Source organism: Ascidiella aspersa, chromosome 4, assembly GCF_963924565.1.
Source record: "Ascidiella aspersa chromosome 4, kaAscAspe10.2, whole genome shotgun sequence".
In the NCBI taxonomy this organism is placed as follows: domain Eukaryota; kingdom Metazoa; phylum Chordata; class Ascidiacea; order Phlebobranchia; family Ascidiidae; genus Ascidiella; species Ascidiella aspersa.
Genome location: NC_139450.1, coordinates 10,491,154 through 10,509,353, shown reverse-complemented (window position 1 = coordinate 10,509,353; position 18,200 = coordinate 10,491,154). Strand labels below are relative to the sequence as shown.

The following is an 18,200-nucleotide window of genomic DNA, read 5'->3' as shown; positions in this document are numbered from 1 at the left end:
ATTTTGTTGTTCAAACGTATAAAACAGTTTGATATAATACCATACCTCTCAATCAACGTTTCTATCAGTTGGGTTCGTCAAATTTTGGTTAAAGTCAACTCTCACAACATCCTGCAACCTGTTTTGCACTATGGGCACTTTTACAAGATTTAAATAATTGTCAGGATACAAAACAATAAAGCCCTTTGAACAACGGGGCGCTGTGTATTTGATCCCCTGTGCGGAATGCAATTCGGTGTATATCGGTGAAATCTAAGGGATGTTGCGAACAGCGACGCAAAAAAGTCAGCACTTTCGAGCCATGCAAAGGCCACCAAATTGACTTTCTTGCCTCATCGATATAATCAATAGCACGAGAGTCGAACTACAGAAAAATATTGTTTTTGGAATCTTGGAACATTCACAAGAAGGGTAACATCATGAACATAAAACCAGACATGATGCTTTTGACATGCTACAAACACTTGTTAAACCACTATAGAGTCGCTGCTTTCTTATCGTGTTGATAGTGGCATCATTTTCTTGACTTTATTTCCATTGTGTGTTTTCCGTATGTACTACGAGCTTTCGTTGTCATTCACCCTGACGAAGACGACTTGCATAGGTTGCCGAAACGTTGGTTAAGAATTACAATTACCAAACGAGCTTTTTTTGATTAATAAAACCCTGTTCAAACGATTTAGTTCAAAATTATTTATTTTTTTGGAATTTGTCTTATTGTTATTTGGGGATTCGCCGCCCAGTATTTTGTAGTGCTTTCGGGGTTCTGCTTAAAATTATATTTGAACACAACTTATGTGTTGATATGTCTCTGGCCGTTTTAGCTTAAATGACCACTTTGGGCGGTCGAGCGAAAAGTTTTTATTATTAAGGAAAGACAAACTAGGTTATATTACCTTCAGTCAAGATGTATGTCGGTCGGAACGAACTCATGTAAAACTGCTATTAAAAAGTATTTGGCGGTTACACAACGGCACATCGGTTGCGGAGCCCTGTTCTAGAATCTAGAATGAAAGAGTATTGATTTACAAAAAAGAGAAAAAGAGTGCGAGAAATGAATGGGTAATTGTAATGGAATTCAGAGCATATGCCCTTCTCCCTTTGCAATTTTTTAATTCCGGTGTAGACATTGAGGGTTTTGTACCTTTGCTTGAATTTCTTTTGTTGCGTGTCATTTGCGCAAGAGCGTAGAACGGTACAAGGCGATGTTTGGAAAATGAGAGTTAGGTTGTTTTGTGTATTTGCAGCCACTTCGATTGCGTTGCTAGCTTCCTTATGGTTTCTGCAGTTCAATGATAAACTACATTCTATTCGTGTTAAGAATGTTTCAAACCTAATTTCTTTGAAAAAAGCATTAAAGAGGGGAAAAAACATCAGAAAGGTACAGTCAAAATGATAAGCTATTTTGGGTAAAGTACAAGGATAGAAAATTAATTTGGGCTATGGTTTGGAAATGAAAGCTTTTTTTTTAACTTTGGCAGGTTTTGTTGACTGCCTTTCATCAATATCTCGTTTTTTACTGAAGCGATAGTGCTTTTGCTAAAATAGAAGTATACTTAAAGAGATTTTGCTAAATCGTCTCAAGTCGTAATCTCAAACTACCCCATCCTGCAAGTGGTTGTTAAATATTAGTTATTAACCTAAAATACAATTCAAAATTTTAACTACGTTTTTCTACCGCAGGTAATTCTATTTTGGTGCCCTACCTTCATAAAACCTCCACCTAGTCGTTCCAGATGTGGACGGTGCGACATTTCGACAGATCGAAATTTAGTAAGTTATAGTTTGATAAAATGGTTTGTTTGGCATATTTTAATTTTAGTATTTTATAAACAACAAACGTAACTGAAGAAGTTATTTTGCAAGTAACTTGACTTTGAATTTGTCTAATCTTGCTTAGTTCTATTTCAATAAACTAAAACCATCATTCAAGATGTCTATGATTTATTGTACTTTATTCGCAAATGTGATGTTTGGGCGTTTTGCAAAATACATGTATAGGGCGGGTTAACTAACAAGTGGAAATGTGATAAAAAAACATTTTTGTTTTTCTAAGGCCAGTCACCCCGACACAGCAGCGATAATATTTAACAACGAATGTATGAAGCGAAACCTTACCCCTTCCAACAGCCAAAGGTGAGTTTGGAGAGAGGTTATAATTATTAGGGGGTAAGTAATTAAATTTTGGTTAGGTGAAATTTGTTTAGATTTTATTCTGTACGTTTAGGTTTAATTCTGATGGTTTAAGCAAGGTCTTTTGCGATTTCGAACTTATTCCGACTATTGTATAGCTATTAGTCCTATTTTAGTCCTAGTCTGAAAGTTGCTTGATTTTAACGATGATGATAATCAATTGCTCTTATTACTGAAGCTCTTTTGTTGACTCTAATTCCTCGGGAGTCGTTAGTGCTTGTTTTGTAGAAAATGAGCTTTTATTTTGCTTCACAACGTTACTGACACGCCCAATAAGTTCACTTGAATAAGAAAAAATGCAATTTATATTGCACGTATATTTTTTCCAACAATCAATTTGGTAATGCTTTTTTCGCACCCTAAATGTTAAATTAACTTGATTCCAACCGTTAGGATTCTAAACGTAATTGCCCCAAAATTAAAGTAAGCTACATAATATATCTAAACGTTACATCGGAACAAAGAGATTTAAATCAGTGGTTCTCAACCGACGGTCCGCCAAATATATTACAATCTTAAATCTCAACGACAAAATACAAGATGCTAAAGGCTTATTCATCAAATTTAGAACTTCGCCAACTTCGTAATTTGCAACATTGTGACGTAACATAGAGTTAATGGTCTACTTTGGACTTTATCGTACGACACAAATGCAAGTGTCCAACTGTTTAAAAGTAGGCTACAGATCGTTTAAGTCTTAAATTAAAAAAAAAACATTAATAGAACCACGTATAACACGTATGATATCAAAGAGACAGCAGCAAATTACTCATTGAATTTAAGTTTCCATTCTTTGCTTTTGAGTTGCATACTTTTGTGATATTTGCATTTTGGGTTGATTTTGATTTTTGAAGGTCCACCATTCCGCAAAATTTGTTTTGAAATTTTACCGGTCCGTAAGATAAAAAAGGTTGAGAACAACTGATTTAAATCTATCTCTTTGTTGAAACGCTTTAAATAACGCATTTTTTCAAAACCATAGACGTTTAATTATATACGTTAAATAGGTTTATAAGCAAAACGTTTTTAAGAGTTCATCATATGTTAAAATGAAACTAATCTATTTAAGTGTTTTCTATGAAGGTATAAATAACGTTTTTTTTTGTCAAAACTCCAACGTTTAATTATATCCGTAAAATAAGTTCAAGTAAAACGTTATGTAAGAGTGACTTTATTTTATACATTTATTAATTACATGTATACGTTTCGCTAACGGTATTTTATTCACAACTTAAACGTTTAAATAACTCCGTTAAAAGAGTACGGATTTTATGCGTTATTTATAATCAAAATAATATTACATTTTAAAACATTACTCAGCAAGGTTTACATAACGTACTTTTTTTTCAAAACTTTAACGTTAACGATATACGTAAACTAAGTTAATAAGTAAAACGTTATATAAGCGTGACTTTACTTTATAAATTTATAAGTTACATATAGGCGTTTAAGTAACTGTAGTTTATTCACAAATCACTCAGACGTTTAAATAACTCTGTTAAAAATGTACTGATATTTAACGTTATTTACGAATAAAACAAAGCTATATTCATTTAAAGTTACTTATTAAGGTTTACATACCGTTTTGTTATAACATTAACGTCAAATCACATGCGTTAAATGGTGTCTTTAGTAAACCTATGGTTTGCTACGTTTTCTTAACGTTATATAAAATAAAAATAAAAACTACTGTTTATATGTTGCTTAATAAAGTTCATAGCGTTGACATAATTTGCATTTAAATGTTGCCTATTAAAGTAGCACAAACGTCATAAAAAAAGGAAACGTTAACGTCCTAATAAATGTTCAGGACTTACGATTTTTAAACGCTTGTTTTAACGATACATAAATAAACGTGTATAGTTTTCGGTTATTTAAAAACTTCATGTTTACGTTATAATAACGTTTGAACATTAGTTTTACCTTCGTAAACAGAACAACATCAAGATATAACATTTACTCTGTTGTGTTTCCACGTATTACCACTTTACAACCAATTGGTAACGTTGTAAAATGGTTGTATAACGTTTTGTGTTTGCTGGGACAGAGGTACTACACCATACAGATCAGTCGTAAATGTGCTAAAAAAAGTTTAGGAACCCCTGACATACGACATGCGTTTTAACCTCACCGCAAACCGTCAGCAGTTTTGGTCTTGTTAGGTTTCAAAAAATTAATTGAAAATAAACCTTTGTGTCCATGGATAAACAATTTTTGAGAGAGAAATCTTTATGAGCGCCAACGAATATGCTAAATACGCAACCCTCTCATCAAAACAGAAATCAATGCACAATCTGAATTTCTACCCTTAATAATTAGGGTACATTCAGCATTTAGATATATGGTATTTTTATATTTGAACTTTTTGTATTGCAATTGCACTTTTCGTAGTGTAAATTGCAACCTATTGTACTGTAAACCACAAATTAAAATACAGTCGCCCACAATTATCACTTTTTTCATGAAATACGTTTAGCTTATTTTGGTAAATGCCCTGCTGGTAATGTTTCAAATGACGTGATGGTAATGTTTCAAACGCTGCAGAAGAGCTGATCAACTATACATCTGGCACAACATGGAGTCTCCTGCATCTACGAGATCATGGAAACCTGAAAAAGCCATACATCTCGAAGAATTTGAGAAAGGCTATTTTAACGACACAATTGGTTACAGGTTCCTTGTTAAATAGGCTTTTAATAAAATCATCGTTATGGTTAACAGAATGTTGTGCATAATTTGCATTAAGTGGATGCTAAAATAGAAGTGGAAGTTATATCTGAATGTAAGCAAATGTTATTTAGTAAACTAAGTCTAAGTGTTTAGCAGGATTTCAGGAGTATTTAGAAAATATGCTCTCATGACAGAACTATAACCATGTAACTTTAACAAAATCACTTGTTTAGATGAAAAACATTTACTCCTTTTATAATTGGGTTGTTCTCTTGACAATTAGGCTGAACGGTTTTTATGAGTCACAAGGTATGTGTAAATAATGATCACATTTGTACATGTGTTTTGAACATGCATCCCCAAAATTACATTTAATATCTAATATACCTTTAGGAGCGAAACCCGTTTAGCTAAATTTGTTGAACTTATTTTGTTTAAAATATTTACACCCTTTTCGCTAACGTATTGCCAAATATGTGAAAGTTTTAACAAAAGTTGCGTACTTTATAAATATTAAAGCCTTCGACAAAGATATTTTATAACCGCTGCATTAGGGTTATTGTGGAAACATATCGCAAAAATAAATTATTTTGTGTTATAAATCATACTGTTATTTTCAGACGTGATTCAGGGTTTTCTGTTACATATCACGATGTTTCGTTAATTGTAAGGGATGTGATTCAAAATGAAGATATTTTTCAAACCCCAAAATCAATGTTTGGTCTTTGGATAGTCAGTAATTGTGCTGACACCGATGGCGCTCGAAAGAGAATGGTCATTTATAAAGAACTGAAAAAAGCAGGCCTTCCAATAACTGCTTTGGGTCGGTAGGTTTCCGTTACATTGTGACGTAATTCTGTGAAGTAACGTCTAACTAAAGATGTTTATTTCTTTAACAAAGCCCTAAAATCCCTGTTGAAGAAGTAATGACCAACGATTGCCGTATATTTATATATATATAAATAATGTAACGTGTAGACTACCAGAGTTACATCAATTGTAGTTTGTAGTTGTAATTTATGTAATTAATTACAGTTTTTAATGTAATTGTAATGTAATTGAGGCACTTTCATTCTGTGTAATTGTAATTGTATTGCAATTGCTAAAATTTTGGCTCAATACTTTGATATTAAGAAAATTAAAGTTTCAGTAATGTTCCACGTTGTTTATTTTCTTTTGGAACCGATGAGACCTAAACTTTTTTTCCATATTTCAGCAGCAATAGAAAACCTAATAAATTGCAATATAGGCTAAATCTTAGTATTATTAAAATGGATTTGTAATTGTAATTGGTGTCATTAATTACAGTTTTTAATGTAAATTTAATTTTAGTGTGATGGAAACATTTAAAGGAGTAATTGTGATTATAATTGTAATTGCAATTGAACTAAATAAATATAAATGATCTATCTCTGACGGGTAGCTATACGAATAGTTTGGTCCTAAAGAGGTTTGTAGTGCTAGCAAGGCAAAGCTAGAAAACACAGCTAGTCTGCGGAGAGGTTCGAACTCCTACAGGTACCGTCCCTACCAACTGAACAACACAGGCTAAGAGTGGAGCAGGCTGAGATTTACGATAACATGGAACAAATCCTCTCGTATACCTTTACGTCTGATTTTTTGTTTTTCGCAGATGTTTCAGGAAGCCTGTTTCCTTACGAAGGGGCACGCGCGATTTTCTGCGATTTGTGTCGCGCTACAAGTTCTACTTCGCCTTCGAAAACTCGCACCACTGCCGCGACTACATCACCGAAAAGTTTTTCGAGCACGGCCTTGCCTCCGGTACGGTGCCAGTGGTGTGGGGATCAAGGCGCGAGGATTATGAAAGGATCGCGCCCCCGCACTCCTTCATACACGTCGAAGACTTCCCGACGCGCAAATCACTGGCGGCCTACCTCCGATACCTCGACAGAAACGATAGCGCCTATCAGACTTATTTCAAATGGAGGGACGAGCTTAAGTTACAGATGGATTCCCTCGCGTCTCGCAAACACTTCCCGAATTCCTGGTGTTCCGTTTGTAGATCTCTGCACGGAGTAGATGTACCGAGTTCAAACGGCTGGCCGTACCGGCCAGATGCCGATAATTTGTTGGTTGTGGCCAGGAGAACGGTAAAGCATCGCGTTGTTAAATCTGTCTATGATTGGTGGTACAAGACCGAGAGTGCAGAGTGCATTGACTATTGAAGGAAGCGCGCGCGTCATTCTATTTGGCATATGTTCTTACTGCAATGGGGTAATGTTGTGGTAAAAAGTGATAAAAAAAATATTTTTTAATTTCCTTCTGTGTTTATTTTTCAACTGTACGAAATTTACAACTTTTCGTTAGTCACGTATTTTATAAGCGATTTGCATAGCTGATTGTTTTGACTGACGTGGATATTTTTAAAACCGCTCGGCGCCTTGACCTCGATTTACAAAAACACTTACTGTGAGCTGTACAATCACAAAACTAAACTGAAAAAAAATATCTTACTCTTTTTTAAGTTTAAGAACCTCAAATCCTAAAGCACAGAAGACATACGAGTTATTACGCGATAAATCATGGAAATGTAGCAACGAAAATAACACATAATATAGGATGCCATCCGACATCTACGACACAACGCCAGTGCATCATAAATTACCTTAAATTAAAAATTTTGACCCAACGTGAATATATAAAAATGTTTTATATGTGTTTTCATCAGGGAGTCGACCCGGAACCGCATAGGAACTTTATGAACCGGTTTGGGGTCAATTTTTTCCGAACCGTAACCGAACCTGAACCGTTTTTCGTTAGATTTTAAGGAGTCGAACCGGAACTGAACCGAATATTTTAAAATAACTTGAACCTGAACCAAACCCGAACCTGTCAAAAAAGCGGTTCACTCCAGCATGACGTCACAACTTGTATTTTACAGAGTCAAGTTATGCTATGGTCGAAATTTTATGAAAAAAATAACAATATTGACTAAATAAAACGTTGATTTTTATTTTTGAGATATCTCAATAGGCCTAATGAGTTGCTGTTTTTTTAAAACGTCACGTAACTTAGATTAATTCACTTACAATTCAAAGATTATTCTCTACATTTATTGACCCATATTTTTAGATTTAACGCAACTTATATTGTATCCAAACCGGAACTTTATGAACCGGTTTTGAAATAACGATTGTCGAACCGGAGCTGAACCGGAACTCTTAAATTGCTTCAAACCGAAACCGGAACTGAATCGGATTCCGAAAAAATCCTTGAACCCAAACCGAACCTGAACCGGAAAAGTCAAACGGTTCGACTCCCTGGTTTTCATTAAAATCACCCATTCCTTTCTTGCTCTCTCTTTCTCTTTTTTGTAAATCAATACTTTAATTCTAGATCAGTGCTCCGCAACCGGTGTGCCTGGTGTAACGGCAAAATAATTTTTAATAACAGTTTTAAATGCTTTACAAAGCTATTAACACAAAAACACCTAGTCCTAGACAGACATATACATCTTGACCGTAGACAATAAACCGGGTTATCTTTCCTTAATTATAAAGCTTTACGCTCTGCCGCCCAAATTTGGAACTAAATCGGCCAGAAGAAGAACTAATAAAATCCACACACAGGTTGCGTTAAACTTTAATTATAGGGCAAAAAGCAATACAGCACTAAACCGCGAATCCTTAAATCATAAAATGTAAAGTTTGAACTAACGAGTCATAAAATGTAAAGTTTGAACTAACGAGAAGTTTGAACAACATTTCAGGAACTGAAATCACTAGTTTAACAAACATTGGTTGGCAAATATGTTTTGCTCCGTTTCAATCAGTATGATTGTCGCCTCTGCAATAGTTCCCATTTTATAAAAGTTACTTCACTCGTAATTCGATGCGCCCTCTAATACAAAAGCCTAATATGAAATGTGCTAAACAAGTCAAGAGTTCATGCCACCGTGATGAGATCCTAATAAGGATTAATATTTTTGGTCTTTGTTGCATTTGACAGTAAAAAGCGGCGATCTTGCCCGTCCTGGATATGCACTATGCAGCTACACAGAATGCAAGAGTCTTTGGAAAGTGACAGTTCTCTGTTGAATGAAAAATCAACCGAACGAAATCCATTTATGACATCATACACGGACATTGCAGACGAGCATTTACAATCTTAGTTCGACAGAAAAACAGATATTCATAATTTAGCACAGTGTGGTCCAACTGCAGGCCCGCGGGCCAAAACTGCCCCGCGAGTTCCGCTATTTTGGCCCGCATACTGACAGTTAGCTTTGCTTCAATCTAGAATTATCACTGCCGTTTTTGTTTCTTTGTTTTTAATTGACAAAAAAATCCTTTGTGATGCACAACAATACCACTTTTTTCAAAAATATTTTTTGTTTTTAGTTACTCGCCTTGTTGTCCTAGCTAGACTTAATCTTGCCAGTTTTGCAAATCCTTAGGGTCAAGGTAATGAGTACTTGTTAAAAAAGAAAGGTAGAAGGAGAGATCATTTCAAAATAAATGGGAAGAAGATTATTTATTTGCAGAAAATTCAGGAAAACCACTTTGTCTAGTTTGCCAAAAAACAGTTTTAGCTCCTTAAGAGTATAACATTAAGCGCCATTATGAGGCTTTTAGCAATGATAAGTATAAAAAATATGGCGGTAATGAAAGAAAGAACGTATTGCAAAACATCAAGAACATTGAAGAAAGAAGTGGCTGCGATGTTTAGTTTTGTGAGCAGCGGATAAACAAGCTTTGCAGCTTCATATGAAGTTGCACTCCTCGCAAAATAAGGGAAGTCATTTCGAGAAGGTGAATTAGTTAGGAAATGTGCAATAAAAATGGCAGAGGTGTTTGGCGACGAAAAAGTAGCAGAAAAGTTTAAAACCGTGTCTTTGTCGCATCAGACAATGGCAATGAGAGTGGCCAATTTGAGTCGACACGTTATACTTGTAAGTTGAACATCTTAATGGACAAATGCAGATATACTTCTCAATTGCTTTAGATGAGAGTACGGGTGTGAGCGATATTAGTCAATTACTGACATTTACTTGAATATTAGACGAGGATTTTGTAACTTTTTTAGTTTTGTTCACCCCTAGCATCTATCTTTAGATTTCATTCACCCTTGTCTCGTGATATGATAAAACTATCTCGTCTATATATAACAGCACAAAATGATTTAGGTTGTCATCATCCATTTCTGACGGTTCACCCTTATATTCACCCCTGCAAAAAAATTATTCACCCTGGGTGAACCATTCACTTGATTAAGAAGCACTGCCATGTATAATTTGCCATTTGCCTGCAAGATAAAAAAAATGTTTTTGGCCAGTTATGAAAATAAGTTGGGCCACGCTGATTATCACAAACAAATAATAATCCTAATCAAATTGCCACAAAAAATGTACGTACCAACTTGTTGGGATCCAGGATTAACCTGGATATAAACATTCACAAATAAGTTTCAGTTTAAAGTTTATAATCAATTACTAAACAAACAATAAACGTAATATTAATAACTGTATACGTTTAATACGACTAATCAATGCAAATAACTTGAAATATTCAATTTACAGTGACCGAAAATATGACCGAAATAATGAATTAACAGTCAGAAACTGAAAGTTATGAACTTACGCCATTTGCTTTTCGTTGTTTGCGGGAATCTTATCAGCCCAATGGCGTTACACATAACATGTCATTTTTAACAATGAAAGTTCCCCCCCCCCAGTCCATACATAAATGTAATTTTTCGTGTGAATACTTTGCAGGTTTTAAATATGACATACTTTTACGAGCATATCGGCCCTATTCAAATTACACCAAAAAAACAACTAATGAAATAAACGTATGGCGCTTTTCTTCGTAACATATATTACATCTTTCTCGGTTTGTGACCATGAATCTTGGTGGACATTTTTAAACAAGAACATTTTCAAAACACCTTTTGTAAAAATAGAACTTTTATAAAATTTTAAGATACTGGATCATATACTGCTTCAAAATAACACATTTTAACAACAATATTACTTGGGTAAATTTAGTACGGCCAGCCAATATCTTGCTGATTTTGATTTTGGCCCGCGACTGAAAAAGGTTGCCGAAGTGACAGCATTTAAAAACAAAATTGCCTTAGTTTAATTGCACTTTGTTTAAAGTACTATACTAAATGATTTTAGCTTACAGATAAGTAGAAATACAAAAATTATTAGTGTTCTATTTGTTTGAATCGCTCCTAGCAACCTTCAATTGCGGAGCACCGGTTGGAAAATGTTGTTATATTTACAATATAAAAATAAAACATTTTAAACACTAGGCTAATCAAAAAACATTTTTGTCAGTTGAAATTAAATTATAGGTAATACCATAAAAACAACACTCCCGGTTGAAAAAAATTCTATGAACTTTTATATAAATCACTAGAATAAATGGCTGTGCTTAATGGCATAATGTATGTTTTTTTATTATTCAATACACTCTGCACTCTCAGTCTTGTACCACCAATCATAGACAGATTGAACAACGCTATGCTTTACCGTCCTCCTGGCCACAACCAACAAACCATCGGTATCTGGCCGGTACGGCCAGCCATTTGTTCTCGGTACATCTACTCCGTGCAGAGATCTACAAACGGAACACAAGGGGTGTGGGAAGTTTTCGCGAGACCACCCGGGGGAATCCATCTGTAACTTAAGCTCGTCCCTCCATTTAAAATAAGTCTGATAGGCGCTATCGTTTCTGTCGAGGTATCGGAGGTAGGCCGCCAGTGATTTGCGCGTCGGGAAGTCTTCGACGTGTATGAAGGAGTGCGGGGGCGCGATCCTTTCATAATCCTCGCGCCTTGATCCCCACACCACTGGCACCGTACCGGAGGCAAGGCCGTGCTCGAAAAACTTTTCTGTGATGTAGTCGCGGCAGTGGTGCGAGTTTTCGAAGGCGAAGTAGAACTTGTAGCGCGACACGAATCGCTGAAAGTCGCGCGTGCCCCTTGGTACAGAAATATGCTTCCCGAAACATCTGCGAAATAATGTTGAGACCTATTTACACAGTTCAACATTAACGTATAAAAGTGTAGGTTGTTAATACAATGACAACACTATAATTCGGACAAAAATATTATTTTGACACAGTAATAAAGGGCAACTTCGCTAAATAAAACCTTGGGATGCTTAATGTGAAAAGATAAAACGTATACCTTCCCAATGCAGTTATTGGAAGGCCTGCCTCCTTTAGTTCCTTATAAATAAGCATTCTTTTTCGAGCGCCATCAGTGACAGCACAATTGCTTACTACCCAAAGACCAAACATTGATTTTGGGATTTGCAAAATGTCTTGATTCTCTGTCATTACTTTGTCCATCAGTAGAGCTTCGCGGTAAGTAACGGAAAAACCCGAATCACGTCTGAAATCAACAGATATGATTTAGATTTTAGAACATTTTGCACCAGCTTCACCTTACCCACAAACCATAGTGCAGCGAATATAGGCTACCCCCTTCCATAATTCTAAGGATGATTAAAAGTATGCAATTTGCTAAAAAAAGCTTCCCGGAACTATAAACTGTTTTGTAAGCAAAAGTGTGTGTTTTGACAAAACGCTATTGATTTTCAACAAAATTTAATTTGACGCAGACGCCTAATGTTAACAAAGTTCGAAATGATGGAGCAAAAACTACTTGTAAATTTTATTCATATTAAATAAAAAAGAAATAAACCTTAAAGAGGAAAGCCCTGGGAGGATGGAATCAACAATAAATGCTGCGAAGTTTTAAAGGTAATTAATCCGTATAACAAATGTACAGCCAAATTAGTGAATCGAAACAGCAATTTACCAATAGGCTATTTTAAAAAGCAATTTACACGGAAGATATTAAACGCTGTGAAGTATTAGTTATGATTTATGATATCATTCACTACGTATACCAGTATGTCGCCTGAACAATATTAGGAACAAATAGGTTAGCGGATATAAATCCTATAGTTTAGAGTAAAAGTACAGTTTTATTATCAATTTAGGTTCAGGTTTCTAAAAGAATCAATAAATCATCTTTAAAAGTAATATCATTTTGTAGAAATTTTGCCTCGTAGACAGGCGCGGACCTAGGATTTTTGTTTTCACACTTACGTCAAAACTTGACGTCCTAAAGAAGTAATGTTAAGAGCACTACACAGTAAGTTTATTTGTTAAAGTTTTGTGTTGGATAGGTGTTATTTTTAATAAAGCCTTATTACAAAGATGTTATGGATTCGCGCAGTTTTCAAAAATTCCATTTTGGAATCGCGAAGTTTCAAAATTTCCATTTTCGCTGGTGCAATGAGACGCACGACGCCTATGGGCTAGATAAAACTTATTAAAATGGGCAAGACATACCAAACCGTCATCAGATGTGCGCGGACCACGAGAAAAATGAGCATTTACGTAGTTAAAAATCAAGATAGGCCAAAAACAAACACAGTTTGGAGGAGCCATAGCCACGTCCCCCCTAGAACTATATTCACCATATTAGAAGCCTGGATTTTACAAAGCGCACGCCTGAAATATACGGGAAACGTTATTTCTAAATCATCATTAATAAGGAGTTTAAAATGTCAATTTACAAACATCCTAATGACGTCATAACTTGGATTACTTATTTTGGTCCAATGGACATTTTTGTTTCCATTACTATATATTCTTTAATATGAGACAGATTTATAAACGAAATTTTGTAGCCCATAAATATAACAAAATTCTATACAATAAGAACAATAAATGACGTCATATTTGATATTTGTTCGAAGACTTTATTGAGCAGTTTGACAGCTTTTCTGTTTCCTGTTGCATTTTTTTTTAATTTTATTTAACTCTGTTGATTTGACTACAAAGTTGTTGTACTTTGAGATAAAAGGTTCTACGTTATATTTTAGAACTCCTTTGGTGAAATTTCAACAAAACTTTGAGTTAACCATGCAATGATGATTTTATTAAGATCCTATCCAACCGAGCAACCTGTAACCAATCGTGTCGTTAAAGTAGCCGTCCTCAAATGCTTCCAGATGCATGGCTTTTTCATCTTTCCACACTCTTGTATAGGCAGGAGGCTCAATGTTGTACCAGATGTAAAGTTGATCAGCTCTTCTGTAACATTTGAAACATTACAAGCATTTCAAATACCCAGATTGATGTAAATACTATAAACAAGAGTAGGGGAAGTGCGGGACCAATGGAACACTGGCATATTGCGCCCCCTGTTGGGGGAACTAAATAAGATTTTGGTTGTGGGAATGAGATTTTGTGAACAGAAGTTTGTCCAAAAAGTTCTACAGCGTGCTTTTGGAAATGATTGATATTTCAATTGTTTTTATTAAAAATGGCAATAAGAGGACCTTTGGAACAGTCTGTTCCATTGGTCTCTCGATCAGTTTTTGATCATATTCTTAGATTTTAAGGATATTAGTATGCAAACTTTTAAGACAAGAACATCTAATAAGGGGTTGTTCACTGACGTCCAGGGCTGCGGTGTCGGACTCGAGCAAGACCACGTAAAATTACCAGAGTCCTGAGTCTGACGTGCGCAAGCGTAGTACCAAAAACTGATATTGCCGTCAAATGCTGTTTGTAATAGCTAAATAGCATATGGTGGATATTTTCGAACCATTTGTTGTGAGTGGATGAATTATGTGACATCCCTGTAAGCTGTAACTGAAGTGCTGCATATCCACCGTATTTAGTTACGTAAATTGGCGGAATACAGGCTCTGGAGTCAGAGTCTGACTCGGGACTCGACGAAGTCGCACATTTGACAATTATTATATTTACAGATATGTTCTCCTAAAAAGAAAAACAATTAATATCATAAACCTGGGTTGCAAATCATAACAGAAATAAAAAAAATAACTTTAGCATTTCATGCTTCTTTCCTTGTGTTTTTGTTTTATTTCTGAAAATACATTTTCTTGTGCTATTGTTTCTACACGATTAACTGAGTAGTTATGCACTTCAGGAATACTTCGCGCAGTGTTTTTAGATGCAGTCATTCTCTTTTCCATAGGTCCCATGGGGTGTTCCATAGGTCCTGTGGGGTGGAACCGATGGAACAAAAAGTTACGTTTTTTATATTTAAAAAAAAAATTAGAAGGATATGTCAGATTTAAATTATTGTTTTCATGTAGGTATCCATAGCTGTAAGCTCTCCAAAGAAAATAACCGCGAGTGTTTTTAAGTTGTAATTCGAAAGATATTATCGAAAAAACAAATCCGTTCCATGGGTCCCGCACCTCCCCTACTTTGTTTTCGTTTTGTTGTTGTTGTGAATTTAAACTCATACCACACATATGACTTTCGTGGAGTTTAAAAAACTCTATAACATTACCCAAGTTAAGTATATTAACTGGTTCAGTCACCCTCCAAACGTACCTTTGACTGGTGGAAGGGGTAAGGTTTCGCTTCATACATTTGTTGTTAAAAATTATCGCTCCTGTTTCGGGGTGATTGACCTAAACGAAAACAACGTTTTTGTGTCAGGTTCACTATTATAACTTCTATGTTGCAGCTGCATCGCAGTTGGGGTAAAGTACATAGAGCCATAAATATTTGAGTATACTAAAATACAGATAAAGGTAACACTTCACTTGCAAAAAACTAAATCTTTTGAAGTTTCTATGTTTATGTAATAGCGTAATTGCTTATTTTCACCTGAATGTAAATACTTAGTACGACCCACTGTTCATTCGATTAAGTAATTTTAAAGATTTATCGCATTGCCCTAAATACATAGACAAAATATGAACTTACACAGAATATTAAACTTACTAGCTTTCGGTCTGTTGAAATGTCACACCAACCACATCTGGATCGACTAAGTGGAGTTATCTCTTCTTTCATTTTTTTGAATTTCTTCTTTGAAGGGCACCAAAACAAGATCACCTGGTAACAGCGCAGTGGTGACAAAAAAAAACTTTTGTATTTTGTTTAGTATGACAAAAACGAACAAAAAACGATAATATCACTTACAAAAAGAGGGTAAGAACTCGCGCCTCCTGGATACGCCACTGGAGGCAATGGATAATGTATAATATGTTTAACCTTAATATACATATTATACTTGAATATAATACTAATAATCGCATTTTGAAATTCCAGGGGGGGCAAGTGCCCCCCTTGCCCCCCCCCCCCCGTGCGGGCGCCCATGCTACTATGGTAATTATTTAACACGATTACCTCACTATACATACTCTTTGGCGCAAACGTATATACGATTGTTAGTTTCGCAAACGTATACGAACTAAAAGTTTGTTAATTAAAACGCACTATTTTTTGCATTTTGCCTGAACGCATCCCCCAATAAATCTATTTAGATATAAACTAAATATCAACTTGCACAATTCGGCCTATAAGTTTGACCAACAAAGGCAAGTTTTTTACGACTGCCAATTAAATGACATAATGCTAATACCTAACTTTGTAACTTTATTTGTAAATAATTTGTTTCTTCGCCTTTCCCAAACAAAAATCCTGGACTGGATTCTGTGTATAACTAATTCAACACAATAGCAATTGCTCCATGCAAAGCTAAGCAATTAGTGTATACTCTTAATTGTCAAATCATAGACAAACTTCTTTTATATCCTTGGTGATATATACAAGTTTTTATGTACCTTTCTCGAGGTTTTTGTCTTGTCCAAGGCTTGTTTTAGAGAAACTAGGTTTAAAATATTCGTAACACGAACTGGATGTCGTTCATCATTAAACTGCAGGAACCAGAAGGAAACCAACAAGGCAATTAAAGTGGCTGCAAATACACAAAATAACCTAACGTTCATTTTTCTGGCATATTGGCTTGTACCGTTGTCGCTCTTGCTCAAATTGCACCAACAAAGAAAATAGTTACAGTGCCGCAATCTGTACGACGGAAATTTAAAATTACAAAAAGAAATAGGCATACACTCTGAAATTCATTACAGTAGCCTACTGCTTCTCTCTCTCTCTCTCTCTCTCTCTCTTTTCTTTAATTGTGGAAATCACATGGTTTTCAATGCTAGCAATATTTTCTTTCTAGACAAGTGCTGCGCAACCATGCATGGTACGTGTGAGTAACCACAAAATATTTGTTATAACAGTTTCCACCAAGTGTTTTTTGAAGTTATGCAATAAACACGAAAGAAACAACTAGCTGTACAAACTATAAACTAGACCAGCGTGTCTCAACCGGTGCGCCATGGAAGGCTGCCAGCAGGTGCGCCGCGAGCAAAAGGAAAAAAATAGTTTAATAAATAAAACATGTATTCTTACTTTTCTATTAGCTTAGCTCATTGATTCCACAGCACTTTCAAGTAGAAAACGCATGAATACCTACAAAGCAACAATATCTAATTCAGTTCTCCATAATACCATACTAAGACCACCGACATAATAACGCCAAATTCGCATAAATGACCACGACAGAATAAAATCTAAAATAGTCTAGATAAAACCTAAACATGTTGAATTAAGCTCCAAATTAATCGGAATAAAACAAATTACACCCAGGACTGTTGGTAAAGGGTATGGGATGATTTGGGGACACATGTCTGGCATTGGCTGTTTGCTCTGTCGACATTTTGGCGCCGCTGTTTTGGCCCCGGATTTTTTGCCTCTGTTTGGGCTTATAGGCGGTAGTTGGTGGTGTTAGCAATTAGGCTAGGGTTAAAAATATTCGGGGAGTTGATAATTATGGGTGGTGTTTGGGGTTAGATAAAAGGTTGTATGTATGGCCTTATTTTGGCCATTTAGGTCTGATTCCGATTTCGTCATTTTTACGCGTTATTCCTAACCGGCTTTTATTCCGAAGTTGACGTTGTTCTTATTTTGGTCTCAAGGCTGGATCTCTTTAAAGATATGCAACTATAAAGCCTATATAATAAAAAATGGCAAGCAATTTAAGAGAAATACAGGTACACCTCAAAAATTTCGCGCTCGCGAAGGTGAGCCCCCAAGTAAAAAAGGTTAAGAAACACTGAACTAGACTGACAAACCTTACTTGTTGCCACCCAAAATACACTTTTCTAAGCTGTTAAAGGCCCATTACGCAAAACAATTACGTAAACAGGGGAGATAAACTTTTAACTGAAACTTAAATTTAGCTGTGCATGTTTATATCCAAGTTAACCTTCAATCCCTAACAAGTTGGTACGTACATTTCTTATGGCTATGTTTCCTTGTCGCAAATGTAAAAGCAAAATCCAATTTGATCAGGATTATTGTTTGTTTGTGCTAAATTATGAATAACTGTATTTCTGTTAATCTAAGTCTCTAAGACAGGGGTGTCCAACAAGCGGCACGCGTGCTAAATGTGGCACGCGATCTAATAAAAAATGGCACGCAAGCCCTCCCCAAAAAACACTAAAATTGTTGTTT

General features: G+C 35.4%; 2 protein-coding genes across 2 annotated transcripts; one reads left to right on the top strand and one right to left on the bottom strand.

Moving 5' to 3' along the window:
* The first annotated feature begins 1,186 nt into the window (after positions 1–1,186).
* On the top strand, positions 1,187–8,732 carry LOC146147146 (alpha-(1,3)-fucosyltransferase 7-like). The gene is made up of 6 exons (XM_083387519.1): positions 1,187–1,381; positions 1,684–1,773; positions 2,057–2,136; positions 4,738–4,866; positions 5,484–5,690; positions 6,497–8,732. The coding sequence occupies exons 1-6, from the start codon at positions 1,217–1,219 to the stop codon at positions 7,047–7,049; spliced, it is 1,224 nt and encodes a 407-aa protein (XP_083243645.1). The 5' UTR covers positions 1,187–1,216; the 3' UTR covers positions 7,050–8,732.
* A 1,758-nt stretch (positions 8,733–10,490) lies between these two features.
* LOC146147145 (4-galactosyl-N-acetylglucosaminide 3-alpha-L-fucosyltransferase FUT6-like) lies at positions 10,491–16,639 on the bottom strand. The gene is made up of 6 exons (XM_083387753.1): positions 16,463–16,639; positions 15,618–15,731; positions 15,222–15,301; positions 13,815–13,943; positions 12,022–12,228; positions 10,491–11,843 (listed from the first exon to the last, which is right to left on the bottom strand). The coding sequence occupies exons 1-6, from the start codon at positions 16,625–16,627 to the stop codon at positions 11,291–11,293; spliced, it is 1,248 nt and encodes a 415-aa protein (XP_083243879.1). The 5' UTR covers positions 16,628–16,639; the 3' UTR covers positions 10,491–11,290.
* Positions 16,640–18,200: the final 1,561 nt, after the last annotated feature.